Raw genomic sequence first — 22,631 nt, forward strand, 5'->3', positions numbered from 1 at the left:
AGGGAGCAGCGCGGCCGATTATAGCAAGGAATGCATCCATCCTGTGCTCCCTATCCACACACGGAGGTTAGCCTACTGGCACATACCAGGCCCACACAAGGCATTCCTAGATTACAACCCTGTCTCACCTGCTAAATGAGGTGTGACGAACACCTCGACTATCACCAAGCTCATGGCCACCACCTGAGGCCCTGGAGCCCCCTGCGTGGAAAGGGAGCTGTCACCTTTGAAGAAAACATCTAACAGCGTGGCCCCTGCATTCAGCTATCTATCTGAGTAAAGAGAGGCTGGGCGGCGGCGTCTGTGTATATGCAGTAGCGCCCATTCTCACTTTAAGTGAAAAACACAAGCTGCTAATGGACGAAGTCGTCCGACGCAGACTTTGTTTAGTTCCGACTGTAATCAACCCGGAAGCGATAAATACATTTTCGAATCGTGTCTATAAGCCCAGAGCCTTGCTTACCTGATGGCATAAACATGGAAATATCCATCTGGTTTCTAGGTCAGGCGAATGATATCCGAGGTGCTGTCACTCCAGGTGACCCTGTCAAGCATCATATCCCTGTCAGAGACGGTGCTGGACATGATCATCTGAGTCAACCGGGATTGATTCATCGTCTTTACAGCCCACAGAAGCCCAGATTGTTTATACGTGAGGTCATTGTAACCCGCGGCCTATGTTTATCTGGTTAATAACTTTTTGTGAGCTCTGAAATGCGAATGCCTCCATTCCCTTATATGAGTGCCACTCTATTCTGCTTCCCCTTTTTGATTTATGAACGTTATGCAGAGTGTTTAATACAAGCTCACGTAAACCAGACAAAGTTTTAGTTAGGAGAGGAAATTCTTCAGTTTTTTATCACTGGATGATAATGAACAATTGGGGATACAACAGCTACAAATGACATGCAAGAGTGGTAGAAATTCTCCAGCCCGAGTCCATCATTAACGGTAACAGTCTGCCAGGTTAAAGAAAGGTGGCGGCAAAATGCTGTTGGGCAACTAGCGCGTATACCAAGCATTTGCAATGCAATAGGTCTCACAGTTACCAGAGTTTAAGCTAATGGCATTGTAAATGACAATGCTTTTTATTTATGTTTTTAATACGAATGGCTCTGTGTGTGTGTGTCTGTGTGTGTGGGGGGCTTTGTGTGTGGGGCTTTGTGTGTGTGGCTGTGTGTGTGTGTGTGTGTGTGTGTGTGTGTGTGGCTCTGTGTGTGTGGCTCTGTGTGTGTGGCTCTGTGTTTGTGTCTGTTTGTGTGGCTCTCTCTCTCTGTGTGGCTCTGTGTGTTTGTGTGGGTCTGTGTGTTTTTGCGTGGCATTTGCGAGAGATTAAGCTATTGGCATTGTAAATGACAATGCCATCTATCTGTTTTCAAAACTATCACATAAATAAAAAATTTGAAGGCGAGACCGTTGCATTGTAAATGCTTGTTTTGTAATATACTTAAAATTAATAAATGACTTCCTTTTCTTATACTTTTTAAAGGAAAGGTGGAGGTATGGACATGCCTTCTCCCTATTAAATCAATGAATATATAGTATCAATGAATATACAGAATTTACATCTAGGCCTATTATTTAGTGTAAGATTTACATTAATTCACTGGCCCGTAAAAGGCCGATATTTTTGTTAAGTTTTCTAAATTGTTGCCTTTTTCTAGTAAGAAGCCGGTGCTGACGAATAATGGGGCACAGATTTTATTCACCCTATTTAATCAATAGATATACACATGGTTTGAGTAAGTGCATTAAATTTGCATTTAAACCTATTCATTAATATGAGGCTTGCGTCAATAAACTAACCCGTGAGAGGCCTGTGTTCTCAAAGTATTTTTTAAACCTTAGCCTTTTTGTTGAACACCAGTGCAATATCCCGCCTTTGAAAATACTACTGCCTTTTTTCAATTAGGCCAGAAGTAGATTCCTGGAATTAAAACCAAAAACAGCCAAAGGGGTGATTTTAGTTATTAAATCAATTCCTTTTTTAGTCTCCTAATTGTACTTCAAGCATTAGGGTAGCGATTCCACACCTACTTGGACTCTATTTCTATAGATGTTATAAAAAGGGGTTAAAACATCCTCGTCATTCAATTTATTATATTCACCAATCCAGAGTTTTGAATATGTCTCAAACAGATTAAACTAGAATAACATGTTTTACACATGTGTTAAATTTTCCAAAAACGCTTGAACATCGTAATACAATTATTTTTACAGACGCCCCTTGTTTATTTATTCTTTAACAGGCCTTATTGTCCTTTATTGTATCACATCGGACCACACAAAAAGGTCTGTGCGCACATTAGTGTCCTACATGTGGAGTGTTGCTTTAGCATTCAAGCCCCCTTTCTTGCGTTATCTTTAAAGAAATTCCATTTGCGTCCTCCGTATATTAAACTCCCATATGAGCCTTTTTTCTTTGAAAAAGGATACGATTTCAACCTTCATACATTCTACTGCCCAATAACCACTAGGGATCTCCTTACCGTGTTAGACGCCCCGTGTCTCTACTGCCTGGATTTTTGTTTGTTAAGCGAAAAGGCACAGCTGTATTACTCGTATTTAAATTATCTGCACGCGCGTCAATACACGTGTTGACGATAAGTGGGGCCATTTTGGTAGTTTTAGATCAATATCCAGTCGAGTATAGTATTCATTTAAAAAACACTAACAGAACTTTATTGAACCAGTATCGTCCCGCATTCAGACAAGCTATTTTCAGTATCCTTGCAACTGATTCTAATATATAACTATTACCACAAGCTATTTCCAATAGTTTGCTTTTTACCGTTTGTTCTAATTATGCCCCTCTCAAATTATGACCACACCCATAATATACTATACTACGTGCGGCCATTTTGGTAGATTAAGATTAATATCCAGTCAAATCTAGCAATCATTTAAAAAACACTGAAAAAACTTTATTTAACCAGTATAGTCCTGCATTCAGACATGCTGTTTTTAATATCCTTGCAACTGATTCTAATATATAATTATTGCCACAAGCTATTTCCAGTAGTTAGCGTTTTACCGCTTATTCTAATTATGCCCCTCTCAAGTTTTTGGCCACATTTGTAATGTACTGTACTTCAATCTAAAACATACCGGACAAATTAGTGTCTGCGATTTTAAGTTTTTTGTTTGTTTATTTGCAGATTTAATTAACACTTAACCTATAACTGTGATTATAGCTCTACCGCAATCCTATGTAACATATTCTTTGTTCAAATTCATAATATTATTTAGCCACTTTTGACAACTTGGCTGGGTCATACTGTTATTATATGTACATCTAGACGTTCTAGCTGCAGATCTCATTGCTCACCTAATTTATTTCAAATTTTTATTTAGAAATATATTTAGAAATATACAGATACACTGGATAGACTAAATCAGGTAGAAATCTCAGGTTGATTATTATGTGGGTACTCCTATCTCTGTATCCTATCTCTGTATCCATTATCAATGTACTCATCTAATGAGTCTTTCCCACTTCTCTTTATTATTCAATCCCTGATGGTACGTTTTAAATTTGAACATAAAGAACTGTTCTCGTTATTTCCTTTTCTTATCAATGTCACCTCCAGTGCTGATAATTTCATCTTTTCCAAGATGAACCACTTAAGGTCTTCTTCCTTGTGGTTCATCTCTGACCAATGATCTACAAGTGGGGCATTTTTCTCATTATTTTTCAAAGCTGATCTGTGTTCAGTTAAACGTAGTCTCATTTCTCTACTTGTTTCCCCTACATATCCCTTCTGGCAGGGGCAAACAATTAGGTACACAACATTTCTCGTTCTGCAGTTCACCATGTCATTCATGTAGTGTGAAATGCCATTAAGTTCCACTCTCTGATCTTTGATTATCGTCTTACAGTGTGTACAGGCACTACATGGTAAATTTCCTTTCAATTTTGTACCATCCTGAATGTTTGTTTGAATGCTGGTCTTGGGTTTCCTAAACCTTTTTACTAAATGATTACGAATGGTTTTATTTCTTCTGTATAAAAACGTTGGTTTACTCAAAGTCAGCTCCTGGTTTGTTTAAGAGGAACCAATTCCTATGAATCAAGTTTTTCAATGTATAGCTCATCCCATTAAAATTTGTAACCATAACAATTCCCTGTTCTACATTATTAGACTTCTCATTAGTCTCAAAGAGGCTTTCACGATTATAATATTTTGCTCGCTTGTAGGCTTCTTTTATCAGCCTTTAGGGTATCCTCGTTGTTGTAACTTCTGTTGTAAGGTCAGTGCATGAAATTCAAAGTCTTTTCTGTCACTACAATTACGTCTAATGCGTAGAATTTGACTAAAAGGAATACCTGCCTTCTGACATTTTGGATGATAGCTGGTATGGTGTAATAAGGTATTCCTATCTGATGGTTTTGTGTATAGTTCAATGGACAGTTTATCCTCTTTGACTTTGATTGTTATGTCTAAAAAATCAACAGAATCCTGGCTTCTACTCGCTGTGAACTTAAGGTTGGCATCCCCACAGCTCAGCCATTCTAAAACGATACCAGATCCATTTAATCTCCCTGCCAGGTAAAAAACACGTAGTCTATACATCTAGACCACTGTTTGAGGTTTTCAAAATAAGGGCTAATTTCATTGTAAATGTGTTGCTCCTCAAATTTTCCTACATAAAGGCATGCCAGACTGGGAGCACACGTGGCTCCCATGCTGGTACCCTTAGTCTGACAGTAGAAATCATTATTGAACAAAAAAATATTGTTAATCGGAATGATTTAGACGCATGCCACAATGAATTCCTCCAAAGGGGATAGATCTTTGTCTTCTTGGCTAAATATATCTTTGATCATTTCGACCGTATCATGTTGTGGTATGTTAGTATATAAGGACAGGATGTCCAAACATACTAACCGTTGTTGTTCTCTATTAAACTTGAGTCCTTCTACCTTTGAGATCATATCTGTTGTATCCTTAATGTATGATGGTGTAGTTCCTTAACTAAAGGTCTGATGAAGCGATCTACATATTTACTCAAAGGCTCTGTAATTGAATCAAATCCAGATACAATAGGTCGCATGGTGGGTATCAGCAATATTCTTATGGACCTTTGGTAGCCCATAGAGGGCCGGTATCAATGGATGATCATTATACATAAATCTGAAATCCTCCTCACAGATTATACCATCTTCCTTTGCTAAGCGGAGCGGAATATGGACTTTATTTTTTTGTTTGTTCCATTCATCCAAGTTGGATTTTCTATAGTGGGATAGAATGTCAAGCAAAGCTTGCATTCTTCTATTATAATCCGATGTTTCAAGAACCACTATACTACCACCCTTATCTCCAAGTTTGACTGTAATAGATTCACACTTCTGGAGGCTCTTAAGAGCATCGCATTGATTTCTAGATACGTTCTTTTGAACCCAACTATTCTGTTCTAACATGTCCTCCAGACCTCTTGTAACCACTTTCTCAAATGTGTCTACTTCCTGGCCTACCAAATTACTTGCAGGAGTCCAGGTTGATAGGGGTTTTAAGCCCAACTTATTATTAGATGGCATTGGATCTTTTCCCTCCCAAAAAAATGTATTCTGACTTTTCTAAAAAGATCTCACACATCTTTCTCTATTGAGTATTTACACACTTGTGCACTAGGTGCAAACCCCAGTCCCTTTCCTGAAATAGAGGTTTCATCTACAGTAAGTACTTTCCCTGAAAGATTTATAATAGGGGCTTTGAGAGAATCCATGTTTAATGCCAATATTTTTGGCTTCGTGTTCTCATGTAGGGTCTCCTCAATCCTGTCCCTCTTTGTTGATTTCCAGAACGACCCCTCCCTCTCGCCCTGAACGTTTGGGGGTGTCTTCTTTGTTGTCCTAAAAAAACTGATAATCCCTACTGATTCCTGCATCTTCCTCTCTGGGATTATTCCTAGCTCTTGTTTCCGTGCTCCTTTCTCCCTCAGTGTCAGAACTATTATAAGAAGTATCAGAGAATGTAACATTCTTCTTAAAATACTTATTCCTATTATATTGGTTGTTCCTGGGTGTATAACCTATTTGAATTGGTTGATCATAATAGTCTTTTTGTAAATATGGGTACACCAATTCGGTATTAAATTTAACAATATCTTTCCTCAACTTATTGGACTTTCTGTTAATTAAATATTTCCTGTACCCTGTTACGTCCTCCTGTATTTCTTCCAATTTACTTTTGGCATCCTCTAATGCTGTGTTTTCCTTTAGTTGTTTCTCTAAGGTTTCTATCTCTTCTCTCTCAATTATAATTATTTCCTGTGGGTTCTCAATTATCAACAACATCCAATCGAGACTACAGCGATTGGCTATTAGTGTCCAATTCTCCTTAAATTTTTCATTTTTAACGAAACCACTAGGCTAATTTTTAATTTGTAGCCCTTTGGGAATAATACCCTTTTTACAGTACTCCTTTATAAAATCTGAGTGTAATTCCGTGCGAATAATATTCTTCTTAAGGTTCCACAGATTGTTCCACTTTTCATCATCATCTTTTGATAGGGTTAGAGTAATAATTGTTTTAGAAATGCCATTTATTATTTTGTTAAATTGGCCTTCTGAAAACCCAAAAGTACGCAGAGTGTCCATCGCACTCACAAAATAACTCTCCAGCTACTCGAGCTGTAACAAATGTCTCAAAAAGAGAGTGGGTTTTGTAATCACTCAAAATAAAAAAAATCATTCTCATTCAAATTCTTTACTTCGGCTTAAATGCCATAAAAGAACAATGCATACTTTACATTACATTTCATTAGTAAATAAAAACATGTCACTACATAAAAGCATAAAACACATTAATTAAAAAGTACAATTCAAGTTGGAAGATAATTTGAGCGGGAACATACATTCTTAAATCATAGAATGGCCCAACATGTCAATTCCAAGCAATCAGTTCAGTTACAATTGATGCCCCATTTTTTTTCTTTGATAAAAGATAGAAAGTAAAAATCTACTGATGCTAAATGTTATCTGTTGAGATGTGTTTGTTGTTAGGATTCTCAGAGCCTGTGAACATGACCTCAAGCCTAAAAATAGGCATATTGGTTTAATCCATCTCTTTCTTGCCTGGACATAAAAAGGGCAGAAAAGGAGGATATGCTGCTCGTTTTCGATCTGATTTTGATCACACATAGGGCAAATTTCGTCCATTACTGGGGACGATGAATCGCGGTTCCTAGCCCAATGAGCCAAAGTAGTTTTAATTAATAAATTTCCATACCTAAATTTTAAAAATAAAGTTTTGGCCAGTGGGGTTCTATTTCATCCATAAAAATCTCATAAAAGGGTTCGTCCTTAAAGTTTAGGAACTTTGCAACTAAGGTCCCACTAGTTGGGTTATTTACAGTCCTATTTAATATGAAATTCCAAAAGGCCCTTTTTAGAATTAGTTTGGGATTGACGGGTAATTGTTCGGGGTTCTCCCAAAAATGTTTCAATCCTATATTATTCAACCATGTCTTAATATGCCTTAGCCATGGGGTGGTAGTCTGACTGTCAAGTATCATAATTTCCTTCAGCCCGTCTCTGTAATCTTGAAGTTCAGGGACATGCCATAATCTAACCCACAGCATTAAAGGTCGGATCAGGACTTGGTGATCAGTTCTTTTGAAGTTTAGGTCCAGTTCCAAGGGTACTAGTGGGGTGCCTCTCGGGACCCTTACCAAACTACGCATAAAATTATTATCTAGGACACTAAAGGTCTCCCTGGACCCAGGAACCCATATTTCAGCACCATAGAGGACTGATGATTGGACCTTAAATTTAAATAGTTCCATCACTGGGGATACCGCTTTGCTGGTGCTCAGGCTTTGCTCCCTAAGAATTGGTTTAGCATTCTGAGCAAAGATTAATTTACTTTTATCCATTTGGGCTTTCCAAGTAAAGTTTGAATCCAGGGTCACCCCTAAATATGAAAAATGAGGCACTGATTCCAGCTTTACTCCATTTAATGTTAAACAGCCCTTGTCCGGTTTAATCGGGTTTAGGGCCATACATTTGGTCTTCTTACCATTGATCTCCAACCCCTTTTGGCTACAATATTCACTGAAGGTGTCTAATAATGTCTGTAAGCCATTTTTCATTTGGGAAATCAAAATGGTATCATCAGCAAATAGTAAGGATGTCACCTTTTCGCCGTTCAGTTTAGGAGAGTCATTTTTACATCTCTCTAAAAAGGAGGGAATATCGTTTACAAAAAGGGAAAAGAGCGTAGGAGCCAGGACACAGCCCTGCCGGACTCCACGTTCGATGGGTATTTTTTGAGTTAATTCACCATTTGGGCCCCATCTAACTCTCGCAAAATTCCCTTCGTGTAACTCTTTGATCTGAACGACAAGATTATTTGGCATGCCTGCTGCACTCAAGGTTTTCCATAGGAGATTGCGAGGTACCAAATCAAATGCTGCCCTTAAATCAACAAAGGCAACATATAGATGGCACCTTTTGATCACTACGTACTTCCAATAGAGGCTAAACTTCAAAAGAAACTTCAACGAATCCAAAACGCCTCAGCCAGGATCATATTAGACATCCCACGCAACGAACACATCTCTGGTCACCTTAAAGACCTCCACTGGCTACCCGTCAATAAGAGGATCACTTTCCGACTGCTAACCCACGCACACAAATCACTCTACGACATCGGACCAGATTGCCTCAACTCTCGACTGTCCTTCTACACCCCCCCCCGCCAACTGCGCTCTTCCAGCCAAGCCCTCGCCACTGTACCTCGCATCAATAAGACCACCATGGGAGGCAGATCCTTTTCATACCTGGCTGCCAAAACTTGGAACTCACTCCCCTCTTACCTTCGCCTCACCCAGAATCACCTAGCGTTCAGAAAGCAGCTTAAAACGTGGATATTTGACAAATAATCCTCCTCCCCTTGACAAATAATCCTCCTCCCCTTCCTAATAATCCTCCTCCCCTTCCTAAGCGCCTTGAAACCCTCTGGGTATGTAGTGCGCTATACAAATTTTATGACTTATGACTTATGACTTATGACTATGCTTGTATAGGTCCCCCTGGATTTTGTCCAAACCTGGGGCTTTCCCAGGTTTGATTTGTGTTATTGCCAGCTCTGTTTCCCCTAAAGTAAAAAGCAGATGGTCTGCTGGGGGTTCATGGTTTGCTGCACTCGTGTTCATATGTGGGTCATCATATGTTTTATATAAGTTCGTAAAATGGGTGACCCAAGTTTGCTCATCCAAGAAAACGTCTTTGGCCACCCTACCTACATGGTTCCCATTTGCGACCAGCCTCCAGAAAGCCACATTATCACGTGATCTGGCGGCTAGTAACAAATCGGCCCATTTCTCTTCCTCCCATGCTATCTTTGAGGCCCTTTGGACAGATTTATAATTACTCCTTGCTCTTTTTACATCTATTGGAGATTTGGTCTTTATTGCAATTAATAAATCCCTCTTTGCCTCTCTACAGGATCTGTCATACCATGGCTTACTATGGGACAGATTCTGGATCTTCTGCTGTTTTTTTTTTGGCATTTTTGTGAATAGTGAACTTAGGTCAGCAAAACATTTCTGGTGTATTGGGAGGAATGACATTTTGGTTTCATCCTCAAACATTGCGGCTAAATGAGGACCAAAAGTACCGGCAAGAAGTGAGTATATTTCATTAAGGATGTCACTGTGGTCCAGTATAAATGGCCATTTCAGAGATCTTCTGTTGTTGCTGATGTGGATCTCAGAATTATCAGCACCACTTTCCTCAGATGTAAGTTGCTGAACCATATCGTTAAATAGTGAGGCATCTAACGTCAAGTTTAAGGGGAAATGATCGCTTTCAAACCGTTCCATTACTTCAAGGTCCAAGAGATGTGGCCAGAGGGGAATAGAAGCAATCACAAAATCTAGGTTATTTTTATAATTATTCCTGGTAAATGTTGGTTTCTTAGAGCTATCGGATGGTAAACGTCCGTTGCAAGCCCTAAGAGAGTGTTCCGTACATAAATTAATCAATTGTAGACCCAGTGATGAACATTTGACCGGTTTAACATTCTCCAGGATGGGGATTTTCTTTACCTGATCTTCCTCATCAAAGATCTCGCTAAGACCCAAAACTGGCTCGAAGTTACAGTTTAAATCGCCAGCCAGGATAACTAAATCCTCCCTGAGGTCTAATCTACTCAAGAAGCAATCCAATTTAGCAATGGTTGGTGATTCTCTTGAAGAGGGTAGGGGCCTATTATAGACATTTACAAGAAATAAATTCTTCCCGTTGCAAACTGTGACCTTTAAAGCTAATATGTCTACAGAATTTGTGGGTATCTCCTCAATTTTTACCCTTAAATTTATTTTCACCCACATCAAAAGACCCCCTGACGGCCTTCCACTTCTAGAAGGTGTCACACCAATCCCAAATGTCTTGTAGCCCACCCTATGGGGCGTCTCCACTGCCCAGGTTTCCTGAAAAAAACAGAGGTCAAAGGACTCTATATAGTTTGCCCACTCCGGGTCCCTCAAGTTTTTAGCAACTCCAGCTATATTCCAACAGACCATTTTGATTGGCATCTCAAAAGCGAGTGGCCTCTCAGAAAGAGCCCTGGGCATCTCTTCATGATTAGTGGGAAGCACAGGTTGTATTACCAAGGGTATTGCCTCTAGTGATGGGTTGTTACTCAAAAAAGTTATGGGTAATACCTGCTCTTCTGGAATGTTTACATCATGGAATACATTTACATCATGAGGTACAGTTTTACCCACACAAGAAGACACGGTATTAACCAGTACATCAGGCATAATGTCAGTGCCCACATCACCAAGACTCATTGTATCTAGCCCCTCACCCCCCGCATCAAATAGCATCAGTCGCAATCGTCTAGACCGCTAAAGATGTCATACCTATTAAAGGTTTCTAGAGGTGTGAAGGGTTTTAGGTTATCCATCCTTCCTTTCTGGGAGTTGTATGTTTTAGCCGATACGTAGTTCCATCCCATAGAGTCTGGGGCTACCACAGGACATGGAACATAATGCATATTGTTTACGTTCTGTAGTAGAGGGGGATACAAAGCATATTGATTGCTCCCAGCATACTGTGCAATAGGATGGTTATTTGGCTGGGTTTGGGGTATATGCTGTGATGGCTGATACTGGGGCGGATGGTGCTGTGATGGAAACACCACTGACCTTGGATAGAAATATGTTAGTGGTTTGGGGATTATTATATTATTAGAACTACCTGTCTGCCAGTTCAATATGAAATGGACAGCGTTTGGGTCCCTAAAATTCACCACCACCACGTCACCATCGATGTCTTTGGGTCTACCCCCCAACCATTGAAGGCGGCGAACATGGACAATTTCACCATTGATATGATTTGCAATTGGCCTATATATACTCAGCCAATGCATAATCTTATTTTTTAATTGGGCGAAACCCTCCCTCTTATTTTGTCCAAGCACAGGCACCCCAGTTAAGACTACCACATAGGGTACTGCCTCTGGTGGAAGTTCAGGCAGAGGAGTCCTTCTAGGTTTTCCCCAGGCATGTCTAGTTTCCCCCGCCTCCCTTATTGGATTCCCCAAAAGTGGATTGGATGTATTACCAATGGTTTTGTTGGTAGCATTTGACGATGGTTGGTCTGAAGTTTTTTGTTGGGGAGGTTTAGGGGGTGGGTGGTGTTGGACAGTCGCTATCACCGTGTTCCCTATAGCTTTGGAGGTAGATGCAATTGAGGGAGGGATAGAGATAGGAATAGGAGTAGGTTTGGGTGGTTGAGCTGGGGTTGGTGTATTTTGTGATGCATTGTCTGGAAACGTATTGGTTACATTGTTTGAACCGGTGTTAGTTACAACGTCCTTGTTTCCCAGTGCATGCTCAATTTTACACAGCCTACATTCCACCTCCATCAACCTCTCCAAAATACTTGCTGAGTAAGATTTAATCAAACTCTCTATATCAAGTAGTGACACAGGACCCTTGTTCTCAATTGGTACGTAAACAACCACACTAGTGTCCATACTGTCCTCATTATCTGTCGGAATATTGGACAAGGCTGAAGATGGTAATGATGTATGGTCCCCCTCAGTATGTATATGAGGAGTACTGGGTTCCTTATCAACATTGTTCGTTTTTTTACCAAAATCACGACAGCTCAACTTGGGTTGTAACGGGTCCCCCCTTTTCCGCTGTTTTTTATTCGGTGGTGGTCCATAGGTTTTTTGGAAGGGAGTCAGTTTTTTAACCCTATTACGGGGTATTTTCACTGAAGGCAGAACATCTCCCTTCAATCTACTTGAACTATTTGCATGTGAAGTTGAAGATGGCCCTTTCGAGTCTGTCTTGGGTAAAGTATTTGGTGTGAGCACAACCACATTCGCTTCCAAAGGCTGGCTATCCAGTAAGTTAATCGACTCATTAACTATTAATTCAGTGTCAGTGTCGATGATACCAGTGGCGGGAAGTGATGACAATAGAACTGAGCTATTGCAACTTCAAACTTGGAAGGAGAAACCCTTAGTGAAAAGGGAGAGGGTTAAAAGTCGAAAAACAATACAAGTTCCCTTTTCATCCAGTCAGAAAGGAGAGACTTGCGTCTCTGAAAATTTGCAGAAGGCGCTTTAGGGTGAGCCAATCACGTATCACAAAGTTGTATTGGGATCACTGAATTTACACTCTGTTTCATACCCCTTAGTGGACATCATTCTAACAGACTTAACATTATAAAGATATAAACACTTCAGCTGTGACTTGTATGAAAATATTTATTGTAAATTGTTCTCTGTTCAGACTGGTTTACAAAACATACCTTTATTCATAAAAAATGTATTTAAAAATACATGATCTGGCGATAATGAAACAATAATTAAAAACAAGGTGCACTTGGCTGCACAACAAATTTATCACACAAACAAATTGTCGACGCGGCGTTTCGGTGATATTATGTCGTCACCTTCTTCAGGACAGTATGTTATTTAAAATCACTTAGATGTTGGTAGGTTAATCGCTTTTTTTAAAATTGGCGATATTTAACCATATCTGGGATTTTTTCAATTTCTTTCTTTAGTAAATCTTTTCCTTGGTGGGAGTGGGTCAATGATGATCCGCCGCTCCGTAAGGATAGGTAAACAGTCTGCCTGAGGTCTCTGGCAGTCCAATCTTATGCAGAGGACGGTATAACTTTCCACAATCCCGGTATTTCATTCACATTTCCTACTGACCTAAAGCTCCCAATCTGTCTTTATGGTGCCTGCTCTCGCTTTCTAGAAAGATTTTCAGGCGCATTCAGGATGGGAATGTCTTTTTACTCCCAATCTGTCTTTATGGTGCCTGCTCTCGTTTTCTAGGAGCAAATAGTTTCTGGCGCATTCAGGGTGGGAATGTCTTTTTAATTTGACAAGTCTCCGCGAGTTTTCCGGGTGTTCTCCTCTGCCGTCTTGCGAGTGGACCAGTAAAAAGACATTCCCATCCTGAATGCGCCTGAAAATCTTTCTAGAAAGCGAGAGCAGGCACCATAAAGACAGATTGGGAGCTTTAGGTCAGTAGGAAATGTGAATGAAATACCGGGATTGTGGAAAGTTATACCGTCCTCTGCATAAGATTGGACTGCCAGAGACCTCAGGCAGACTGTTTACCTATCCTTACGGAGCGGCGGATCATCATTGACCCACTCCCACCAAGGAAAAGATTTACTAAAGAAAGAAATTGAAAAAATCCCAGATATGGTTAAATATCGCCAATTTAAAAAAAAAAGCGATTAACCTACCAACATCTAAGTGATTTTAAATAACATACTGTCCTGAAGAAGGTGACGACATAATATCACCGAAACGCCGCGTCGACAATTTCTGTTTGTGTGATAAATTTGTTGTGCAGCCAAGTGCACCTTGTTTTTAATTATTGTTTGATTATCGCCAGATCATGTGTTTTTAAATACATTTTTTATGAATAAAGGTATGTTTTGTAAACCAGTCTGAACAGAGAACAATTTACAATAAATATTGTTATACAAGTCACAGCTGAAGTGTTTATATCTTTATAATGTTAAGTCTGTTAGAATGATGTCCACTAAGGGGTATGAAACAGAGTGTAAATTCAGTGATCCCAATACAACTTTGTGATACGTGATTGGCTCACCCTAAAGCGCCTTCTGCAAATTTTCAGAGACGCAAGTCTCTCCTTTCTGACTGGATGAAAAGGGAACTTGTATTGTTTTTCGACAATAGAACTGACCCATTTTTTATACTTTTCACGGAACGGCGTCGATCCGCCCGCCGCTCCGCCAGGGCGATCTCCCTTGCGATATCAGGGGATGATTTGGAAAAATAATTGTCCAAGGTACCATTTAACAGTACTCCCTGTTTGTCATGCGTGGGCTGGTCCGTATTTAGAGAAGACATTAGTACAGCTAATTTGATGAAGCAAATAGGTCAAAGCAAGAAGGGGGCAAAAACAGAGCAAACAGTACCTGTAGGACAAAGATTTATGCCCAGTCCAGTCTCTTCGGTTCTCGGAGGGTCTCAGAGGGTCCGCCCTTAGTCCGGGCTTTGTCCCGGGCTAAGTCCCGCACACGCGTCCCGCTCACGCGCTACGTCTCCGTATCTTATAGCGGAAGGTGGATAAGGGGAGGAGTCCCGGGAAGAGGCGGCAGGCGTGCCAGGTGTTCCACGCACAGCCTGGTGGGCCTCGCAGTCCCGTCCTCCTTTACAGCCGCACTTTCCCCCACGCAGCTTCGCCACTCCAACAGCGCTTTCCAGGTAACAGGCAGGGTTGAAAACAGTCAGCAGCACAAGCTCTCCTCTGCGAGTGGCTCCCGCGGAGCGGGGGCCGCGAGGAGTTATGAAGGCGGGAGGCAGAGGGGAGGAGTCCCGGGAAGAGGCGGCAGGCGTGCCAGGTGTTTCACGCACAGCCTGGTGGGCCTCGCAGTCCCGTCCTCCTTTACAGCCGCACTTTCCCCCACGCAGCTTCGCCACTCCAACAGCGCTTTCCAGGTAACAGGCAGGGTTGAAAACAGTCAGCAGCACAAGCTCTCCTCTGCGAGATGGTTTTATCCTTCTTGGGTTTAGTGTTGTTTACTACTCCTACAAAGAAATTGTATGCATATTACAGTGAAACAAAGAAAAAACACATAAATGTCCCAATATATAGCAACAAGTAATCTAGACATATATACTTAGTATTTTATTATTTGCATCTTTATCAAAATATTAGGCATTCTATCACATTTAAAAACATTTTATATTGCATTTCATAAAACACATTTGCATAAAACTGAAAATAAACATTTGGATTTTTTTTATTTTGAGTGATTACAAAACCCGGTCCCTTTTGGAATAAATAACCTGGGAAACTCTTTTTGAGACACCGGAGAGGCAGTGTGTTACAGGTTTTGGCAGTGAGGTAGGAAAAGGATCTTCCTCCAGTCCTGGTCTTGCAGATCCAAGGGACGGTGGCACATGCCAGTTGGGTGGAGCGCAGGTGTCTGGTGGGTACGTTGGAATGAGGGGCAGTGGTTCAGCTATGCTGGTCAGGCATCGTTGAGGGATTTGTAGGTGTGTGTTTGGAACTTGAAGGTGGCTCTTTTGTTGAACGTGAGGCAGTGGGGCTCTAGTAGATGTTCAGAGATGTGGCTGCAGCGGGGGATGTTAAGGACTAGTCTGGCTGCTATTTTTTGAACGTTCTGTAGTTTCCGGAGGAGTTTCTGGGTGCCACCAGCATAGAGTACGTTGCCGTAGTTGAGTCTACTGTTGATGAGTGCATGGGCGACCATCTTTCTGGCCACAGCCGAGATCTGTCTGAAGGTCTTTCGAAGCAGGTAAAGAGAGTGGAAGCATAATGAGGAGACGGTGTTGTTCTGGCGGTTCTTTGTGAGCAAGGAGTCTATTACAATGCTGAACTTTTGTGTGTGGTCCAGGAGTATGGAGGGGGCGTTCTAATGCGGCCGGTCACCAGGAGTCTTTACAAGCAGAGGGGTTGGGCCCCACGATGAGTTTTTTGGTTTTGTCCGAGTTGAGCTTAAGGCATCTGTCTCTCATCCAGGTGGCGACTGCCTTCATCCCGTGGTGGAAGTTATTTCTGGCGATTGTGGGCTCGTTGGTGAAGGAGAAGATCAGCAGGGTGTTGTCTGCGCAGGAGACAATGTTGAGTCTGTGGTTCCTGACGGTGGCAGCAAGCTGGGTCATGTAGACATTGAACAGGGTGATGCTCAGAAACAGCCCTGGGGGACTCCGGAGCCGTGGGTTCTGAGGGGAACGGTGGTAGTCCGACTCGCTGTGTTCTACCAGTGAGGAAGGAACAGATCCAGTACAGGGCTTTGTTGCGGATACCAGGTTCGTGGAGTCTTGTGCTTATGGTGCGGTGGGAGAGGTTGTCGAAAGTGGCTGAGAGGTCCAGGAGGATGAGGGCTGCTGTTTCTCCCTGGTCCAGGATGGAGCGGATGTTATCGGTGGTGGCAAGGAGGGTGGTCTCGGTGCGGAGGGTTGGGCGTTGATGGGGAGCAGAATGATGGGTCTGAAATTTTTTAGGTCTGTCGGGTCGGCGGAGGATTTCTCCAGCAGGAGCTTGATTTTGGCATGTTTTCAGTCATCGGGGAAGGTGGCAGTCTCGATGGAGCAGTTGATAGTGCTGTGTAGTTCGGGGGCAGTTCTGGCTCTGAGGAAGATGTTGTGCGGGCAGGGGTCCAAGGGGGCTCCGGAATGAATGGTCTTTATGGTCTTAAGTGTGTCACCTGTGGTAAGCGGGTTCCAGTTGAGCAGGATCTGTTGGAGGGCATCGTCATGTGTGATGTTGGCGGGAGTGATGGGCGAGTCTTGGGTGTCGATGCTGCCATAGATCTGCTTGATATTGTGGTGGAGCCCTTTACCCTATGCCAATGCTTGTCATTTCTTACAGATCTTCCTCCTTTTTAAAATTTCGTACCACAGACTAATTACAATTACATAATACAAAAATGAGACAGTACCATCATTAATGTGAATTTAAATCTGTAGTTAACCAATTTAAGGTTATTTATTTGAGACCACTGAATTGAGAATCACGAACTATGAAGTACATATATTTGATATGTAAGTCCTTGTAAGAAGTATTTGATGATCATTATACAAAAATTTAATATGAAAGGTCACTCAAATGTTGACGTTGTTTATTGCAATACCAGAAAGTGGGTGGTTGTGTCTATATAATGCACTTTAAATTTTAATAACTTGCTGAGTTTGTGCTCTGATGGAGCTGTGATCAAAGCGTATTTCCTTTATAATCTGTTCTCTGCAGTCCACGTGGCATATTATTGTCTCTTCTTTCACATGTTTCTCATAACAGTAATTATTTTCAAACAAATAGGCATTAATGATCTTTAAATGGATCTCAATTAAAAGATGCTGTTATAGTATCCCTTGATGCAGAACTAACTTTCTCAAGAATGAACATGTGTTTATGTAATATTTAAAATAGGTAGATGTTGACACTATAAATATACTGATAATTAAGTGGTCGTTCTCGAGCATAGAATGTGTGTACTAAGAGACTGCTTTGGCACTCGAGAATGTGTTCTTATTTCAGGAATACAGTTGTAATGGCGCCGACTTGATACGATGCAACTTCCTTGGTGTTTAAAACATATTCCCCCTGTATTGCTCTGTTAATATTGTCAACCTTCTGTATATCTCGCATTGCAAACATTACTAGGTAAATGCATTAAGCCGAGAAAAGTGTTTAGGATATCAGAGTGGAAAAAGTTATTTTAGGTTATTTATTAGGTGATAGAAGTGACTCGGGCTTGCCATTGTAAGATTTTCGGTTAGATGCTAGAAGTAACACGGATTTATAAGGAAATTAATCAGATGTCGCTGTATTTTTGGTACAAACTGCGCTATTTCCCCAAATGTATTCACTTCAGAAAAGTGACAGTGGAACTGATTAAACCAGATCTTTTCAAACACTTCAAGACATGCCGCTTGAAAGAAACCAAAAGTTCAGTAGTAGTCACCTGAAAGTCTTTTGCGCGGTGTGATGGATAGATAAAGGTTGAATGGATTCCCTAATCGCCTCATTCCTCAAGCCTTAAATGAAATTTAGGAAGAACTGTGGATCTCTGTAAGGTGTTTTCATTGGAAATTGTTGACTGGCTTTTTTGATACGACGAGATAATTCACAATATTTGAGAAGTTTTTAGAGTGAGACAAAGGATTGAACTGGCCCATTATATGGGCCCTATTCTGCCATCAATTGAGACGCAGCAGGCAAAGTGGTACTGGTTTAGATTTTTATTTTAGCCTTTCTGATCACTTTCTATTAATCTGGTAAACCTCTTTTAACAAATATGTGTTTTAATGTTTGACTTCCTTATAATTCCCTAATTACCAAGATTGTGATCTCGGCTATGGAAAAGTATCTCAAATTGGATGGATGTGAATATTTCCTTAATATGGTACATTCAAGGGTTGAAAGCGTAGTACAGAAAAGGGAGTGTCTGTGTGTGCTGCAGTTATGCATACAAAAAATGTGCTAACAGAGACTCAGAAGTATTTCTCTTAATTCTAAGTATTGTTTTTTTTTTCTAGATGAGCACATCTCAAACATTCGACGAAGCATCGGAGCCACAGCCCACAGGAGCCAGTTCTGGTAAGGCGTGACTGGATTTGCAGTGATTTCCAAGAGGATCAATTTCCCAACAAAAACCTACTGAGGCTGTAACCTAAGTTGACCTGTGAAGGGCTATAGTTTGTTCAGCTAGTTTGTTTAACAGCTTGACAACATTGACAACACCCAGCCCGTGGCTGTTCCATCTCTAAGTGGATTTCAGCAGTTGCTTAGGTCTGGTTTTGGGGAGAGAGCAGTTTGATGACTATTTGCTTCACTGAATCGGATGTTTCCAGTCATTAATGCCAGCAGCTCTTCCTCGTATCCATTCCAAATATATGCCACTTGGTATCTGTAACTTAATATTGGACTGCACATCTCGTTTTTATGGGCACAATGTTTTCGGTGGCTACATTTCTCAAACGGTAGTGCCCTTTCAACAGGGCTGGCAATGGAGTAGAAGGTCTTGACACAGCATGTGAATCAGTAGGTAATCCTGTTTCTGTCCGTATAATTGAATAGGTGTGTTTAGAGAGTTGCTTGCATTTTAGTTACCTCTGTGACATGCATATCTTTTCTGTCCACACCTGGCTAGACCCTTTGCAACAGCTTGCAGGACCAGAGTAAAATAGGGAGGCATATAGAGCACACATGCCCATCATTATTTGGCAAGTGAGAGATACCCATTTTATGTTACCCTTCCACAGGCCAAAGCAGGCAATATTTTGTAGGAAAGCTGTGGTTTGTCTTTTGCCTCCATTCTTTTAGTGGAACCACATTTTCTAAAACCGGAATGATATTTTTAATGACACTTCCCCTTTTCTTATGTCCTGGTGGTATTAACTTTGTATGTACCCTGTCACTTAGCAAAGCGACTAAACTGTTTCCATATGAGTTCATTCTAATGGATGCATTCTCTCGCAAATTCCTCACCTTTATGAATGATCTGTTCAGGCTTCGACCTGATCTAGGAAAACTGTTCCCCAGCAATATTGCTTGAAAACTGTCAGGTGGGCGGCATGCAGATTCAGCTGCAACTCTGCCATTGCACATAACCACAGTATATTCGATACCAACTAGAGTGCTGCTATCAGTTACTGTTTTACTGTGCCTCACTGATGGCCTGGAACTGTCTTACTGATTAAGTTCCTAAGCCTTTTTGACAGGGACCTATTAAATTGGTCCTGTTAAAAAATTCAGATGAAAGCCCCATGACAGGTGCCACAAGACGATGCCCTTCTCCTATTGACACAAAATCTGCATGTGGTGTCTGTTATCAAAACAGTGCAGAAGTCTGCAATTTCTCTGCCTCCAGTGTAAACAATATGGCATATTACTAACATGTATCAAGGGAGAAATCGCAAGAAAGACACACAACTAAGTAATTAAGAAACTAGATTTCATTTAATATATTAATAATACTCTTTTCTTCCAACGGCTGTGGGACGCCAGCAGCTTTTCTCAGCGCGGCTCCCCCGGGTTGATATAAACGGACATATCGGTACCGTTTAGATACCATAAAGCGGTACGGCGAATTATTCCCCTTTGGCCGACTCGTGACGGCAGATAATAGGAACCGTTTTGTTTATTTTATCCATGTGCATACGGCACTCACACGCATTCTGCATTTCGGTATTGCAAGGGACTTCATTCTTTCCCCATCGTTTGGAAACTGACAAATACAAGACTGGACAATATTCACGTCCTTTGTTTGTTGATACGAGAACATAAAGCGTCTTTCTTTGCTGGGTCTCTTTGATATGCATACTTGAAGACCAGCTGGTCGGATAGAAAAGCCACTATCACGTCTGCAATCTAAGGGGTCCTTTTAATGTGAATAGCCAGTAAAGATTTATCTTGATGACAAACCACGGACATTGACTTACAAAGGAAGACAAGCCTATTTTTTCACATTTATCGTCTTGTGATTTTGATATTACTGTGGCTCCTGAAGAAGGCGTTCCCAAACACGCCGAAACGCGCGTCGAATAGAATAATATTGTTTGCCACTAGTAGAAGCTTTTTTGTATGCACTTTTTATATAGTACATGTTGATTGAGTAATTTTGTTGTTTACATAACTGATTTACACTATGTATTTTTATGAATTGTTTTTAAACGTCAAGATTTATTAATATATTAAATGAAATCTAGTTTCTTAATTACTTAGTTGTGTGTCTTTCTTGCGATTCCTCCCTTGATACATGTTAGTAATATGCCATATTGTTTACACTGTTTATTTCCCTGTACCACGAATTGATTTTCCCAACTGGGGGTCCTTGTTATTTACATTATTTCTCTGCCTCCATACAGGATGGATCCTGTTCTTTATCATGTTCCCTAAGGGACAGTTAATTCCTGCAGGCTTGGTGACCAAATGCCTCCAGACACTGGACTTCCTCAGGATCCAGCACCCAAAAATAAGTCGAAGACTATCGGTGTGCCCTCCCCCCTTTGTTGGGATCCTCCTTCAACACATTCACAACCAATTATACTGCAACCATTGAAACTGTCTATTTAGGAAGAAGTTACTTGTGCTACAGGAGAGAAAGTCAACACAAACTTAAATGTTCCTTTTACAGAGTGTCTTTGTACAGATCAGAGATTCACCCAGTTGGAGGAGGACATCAACTCTGAATCCAACGACCTCTCAATACCTGAAAAGGACTAGGGCCTCAAAGGAGATGAGTTTGTGGGGGGGAGGGGTGGGGGGGTGGGGAGGAGGAGGAGGATCACCTCCTCCCTTTCTAAAACACTGATGCGGTCTTATATTTGGTGTTACCAAATGTGAGCGGGCTGGATAATTCATTAACAAATTTAAGAAGTTCTGAGACTATTCTAGCAAAGTCTATTGTCGAGAGAGGCAACCCTCTTAGCTGGTCAGACATCCAAGTATCTATAAAGCGCCTTCGGGAGCTTGGTGGTTCTAGGGGACGCCATTACAATCAACAGCAGATCCGCTGCAGCCAAACCACAGCTCAGAGTCTGGGTCTAGCCATCTCCCCGTGAGACCGTTTCACTAGCCAAATTTCTGGCTTATCCATGGCAGTACAATCTTGGCAAGGGCAATCTAAAGACACCAGCTACTTTGCCGCTCCTTTCGGGGAAGGGGTGATCTCTGGGATGCAATCATCTGCAACATCAGATTTAGTCTCTGCCATCCTACCCTGGCTCTGCTTCTGCTCAAACTTTGTGGATGCCCCCTTGCCATTATGCTGCTGTCTTCCGGTGGGAAGGAGGGACTTTCACTTTCCACAAGTTTGGAGGCAGTCATTCCTGGGCCATTCATCTAATCCACAAGGGCTATGCCCTTCCCTTACAATTCCTCCACCTGACCTCCATCCCTCCACCGGACGGACTTTACATCCCACACCTCAATTTTAAAGCAGGTGTCCTGCTCTGCTGTACAAAGGGTCATAAAAGTGTTGCTTCTGAAAGGAAAGGGGTGGGATGGAGGGGTCTGTTCCCTTTGCGTGATGGTCCCCAAGAAGGTTGAGGGCCACAGACCTGTTCTGGATTTCCGCCTTCTGAATTTGTTCATTCAACAGGACAAGTTCAAGATGTGGTCCCTGGCTCAAGACTTTCTGCCCTGAATGCTGGAGATGAATTGGCATCTATAGACCTCTAAGATGCCTTTTCCCATCTTCAAATTATTCCCGTCCATATGTTACCAGATTTTTTAAAATAAAGTTTATTTATTGCATTCTTCACTCTGACACACCGCTTTGTGCCTACAACCCTGGGGCCGGCAGCGTTTCTCCTTCTATACTTTACACAGCTAATAAGCCAACAACCCAACGGGCAGGCATGTTACCAGAGTTTTTAATGGGATCTCAGTACACAGTGCTAGTGTTAATACTGACAGCCGCTCCATTTTGTCTTTACATAAGTGGTGGTTGTAGCCCTTTCACTGTAATGGTCAGGAGTCCCATGAATTTCTGTACTAGGATGACTAGCTCTTTTCCACAAGTTGGCTTTGACCATCATGCCCAAACATCTCACCTCTTCCTACTCAGTTTGACCTTCATATGGTTGGAGCCTTTTCGTCCTCTACAGAGCGCCGTGGCTATTTGTGAGATGATTCAC

At 41.4% G+C, this 22,631-nt stretch overlaps 1 protein-coding gene across 7 annotated transcripts in view; it reads left to right on the plus strand.

Moving 5' to 3' along the window:
• The window catches only part of WIZ (WIZ zinc finger), a 778,954-nt gene that overhangs the window by 386,305 nt on the left and 370,018 nt on the right, over positions 1-22,631 (plus strand). For all 7 annotated transcript variants that reach the window (XM_086960680.1, XM_086960724.1, XM_086960697.1 and 4 more), the window contains exon 3: positions 18,528-18,588. In XM_086960680.1, coding sequence (XP_086816806.1) covers positions 18,528-18,588 — 61 coding nt within the window. The remainder of the gene's footprint in view (positions 1-18,527; positions 18,589-22,631) is intronic.

Source organism: Lissotriton vulgaris, chromosome 1_1 (genome assembly GCF_964263255.1).
Source record: "Lissotriton vulgaris chromosome 1_1, aLisVul1.2, whole genome shotgun sequence".
Classification (NCBI taxonomy): Eukaryota; Metazoa; Chordata; class Amphibia; order Caudata; family Salamandridae; genus Lissotriton; species Lissotriton vulgaris.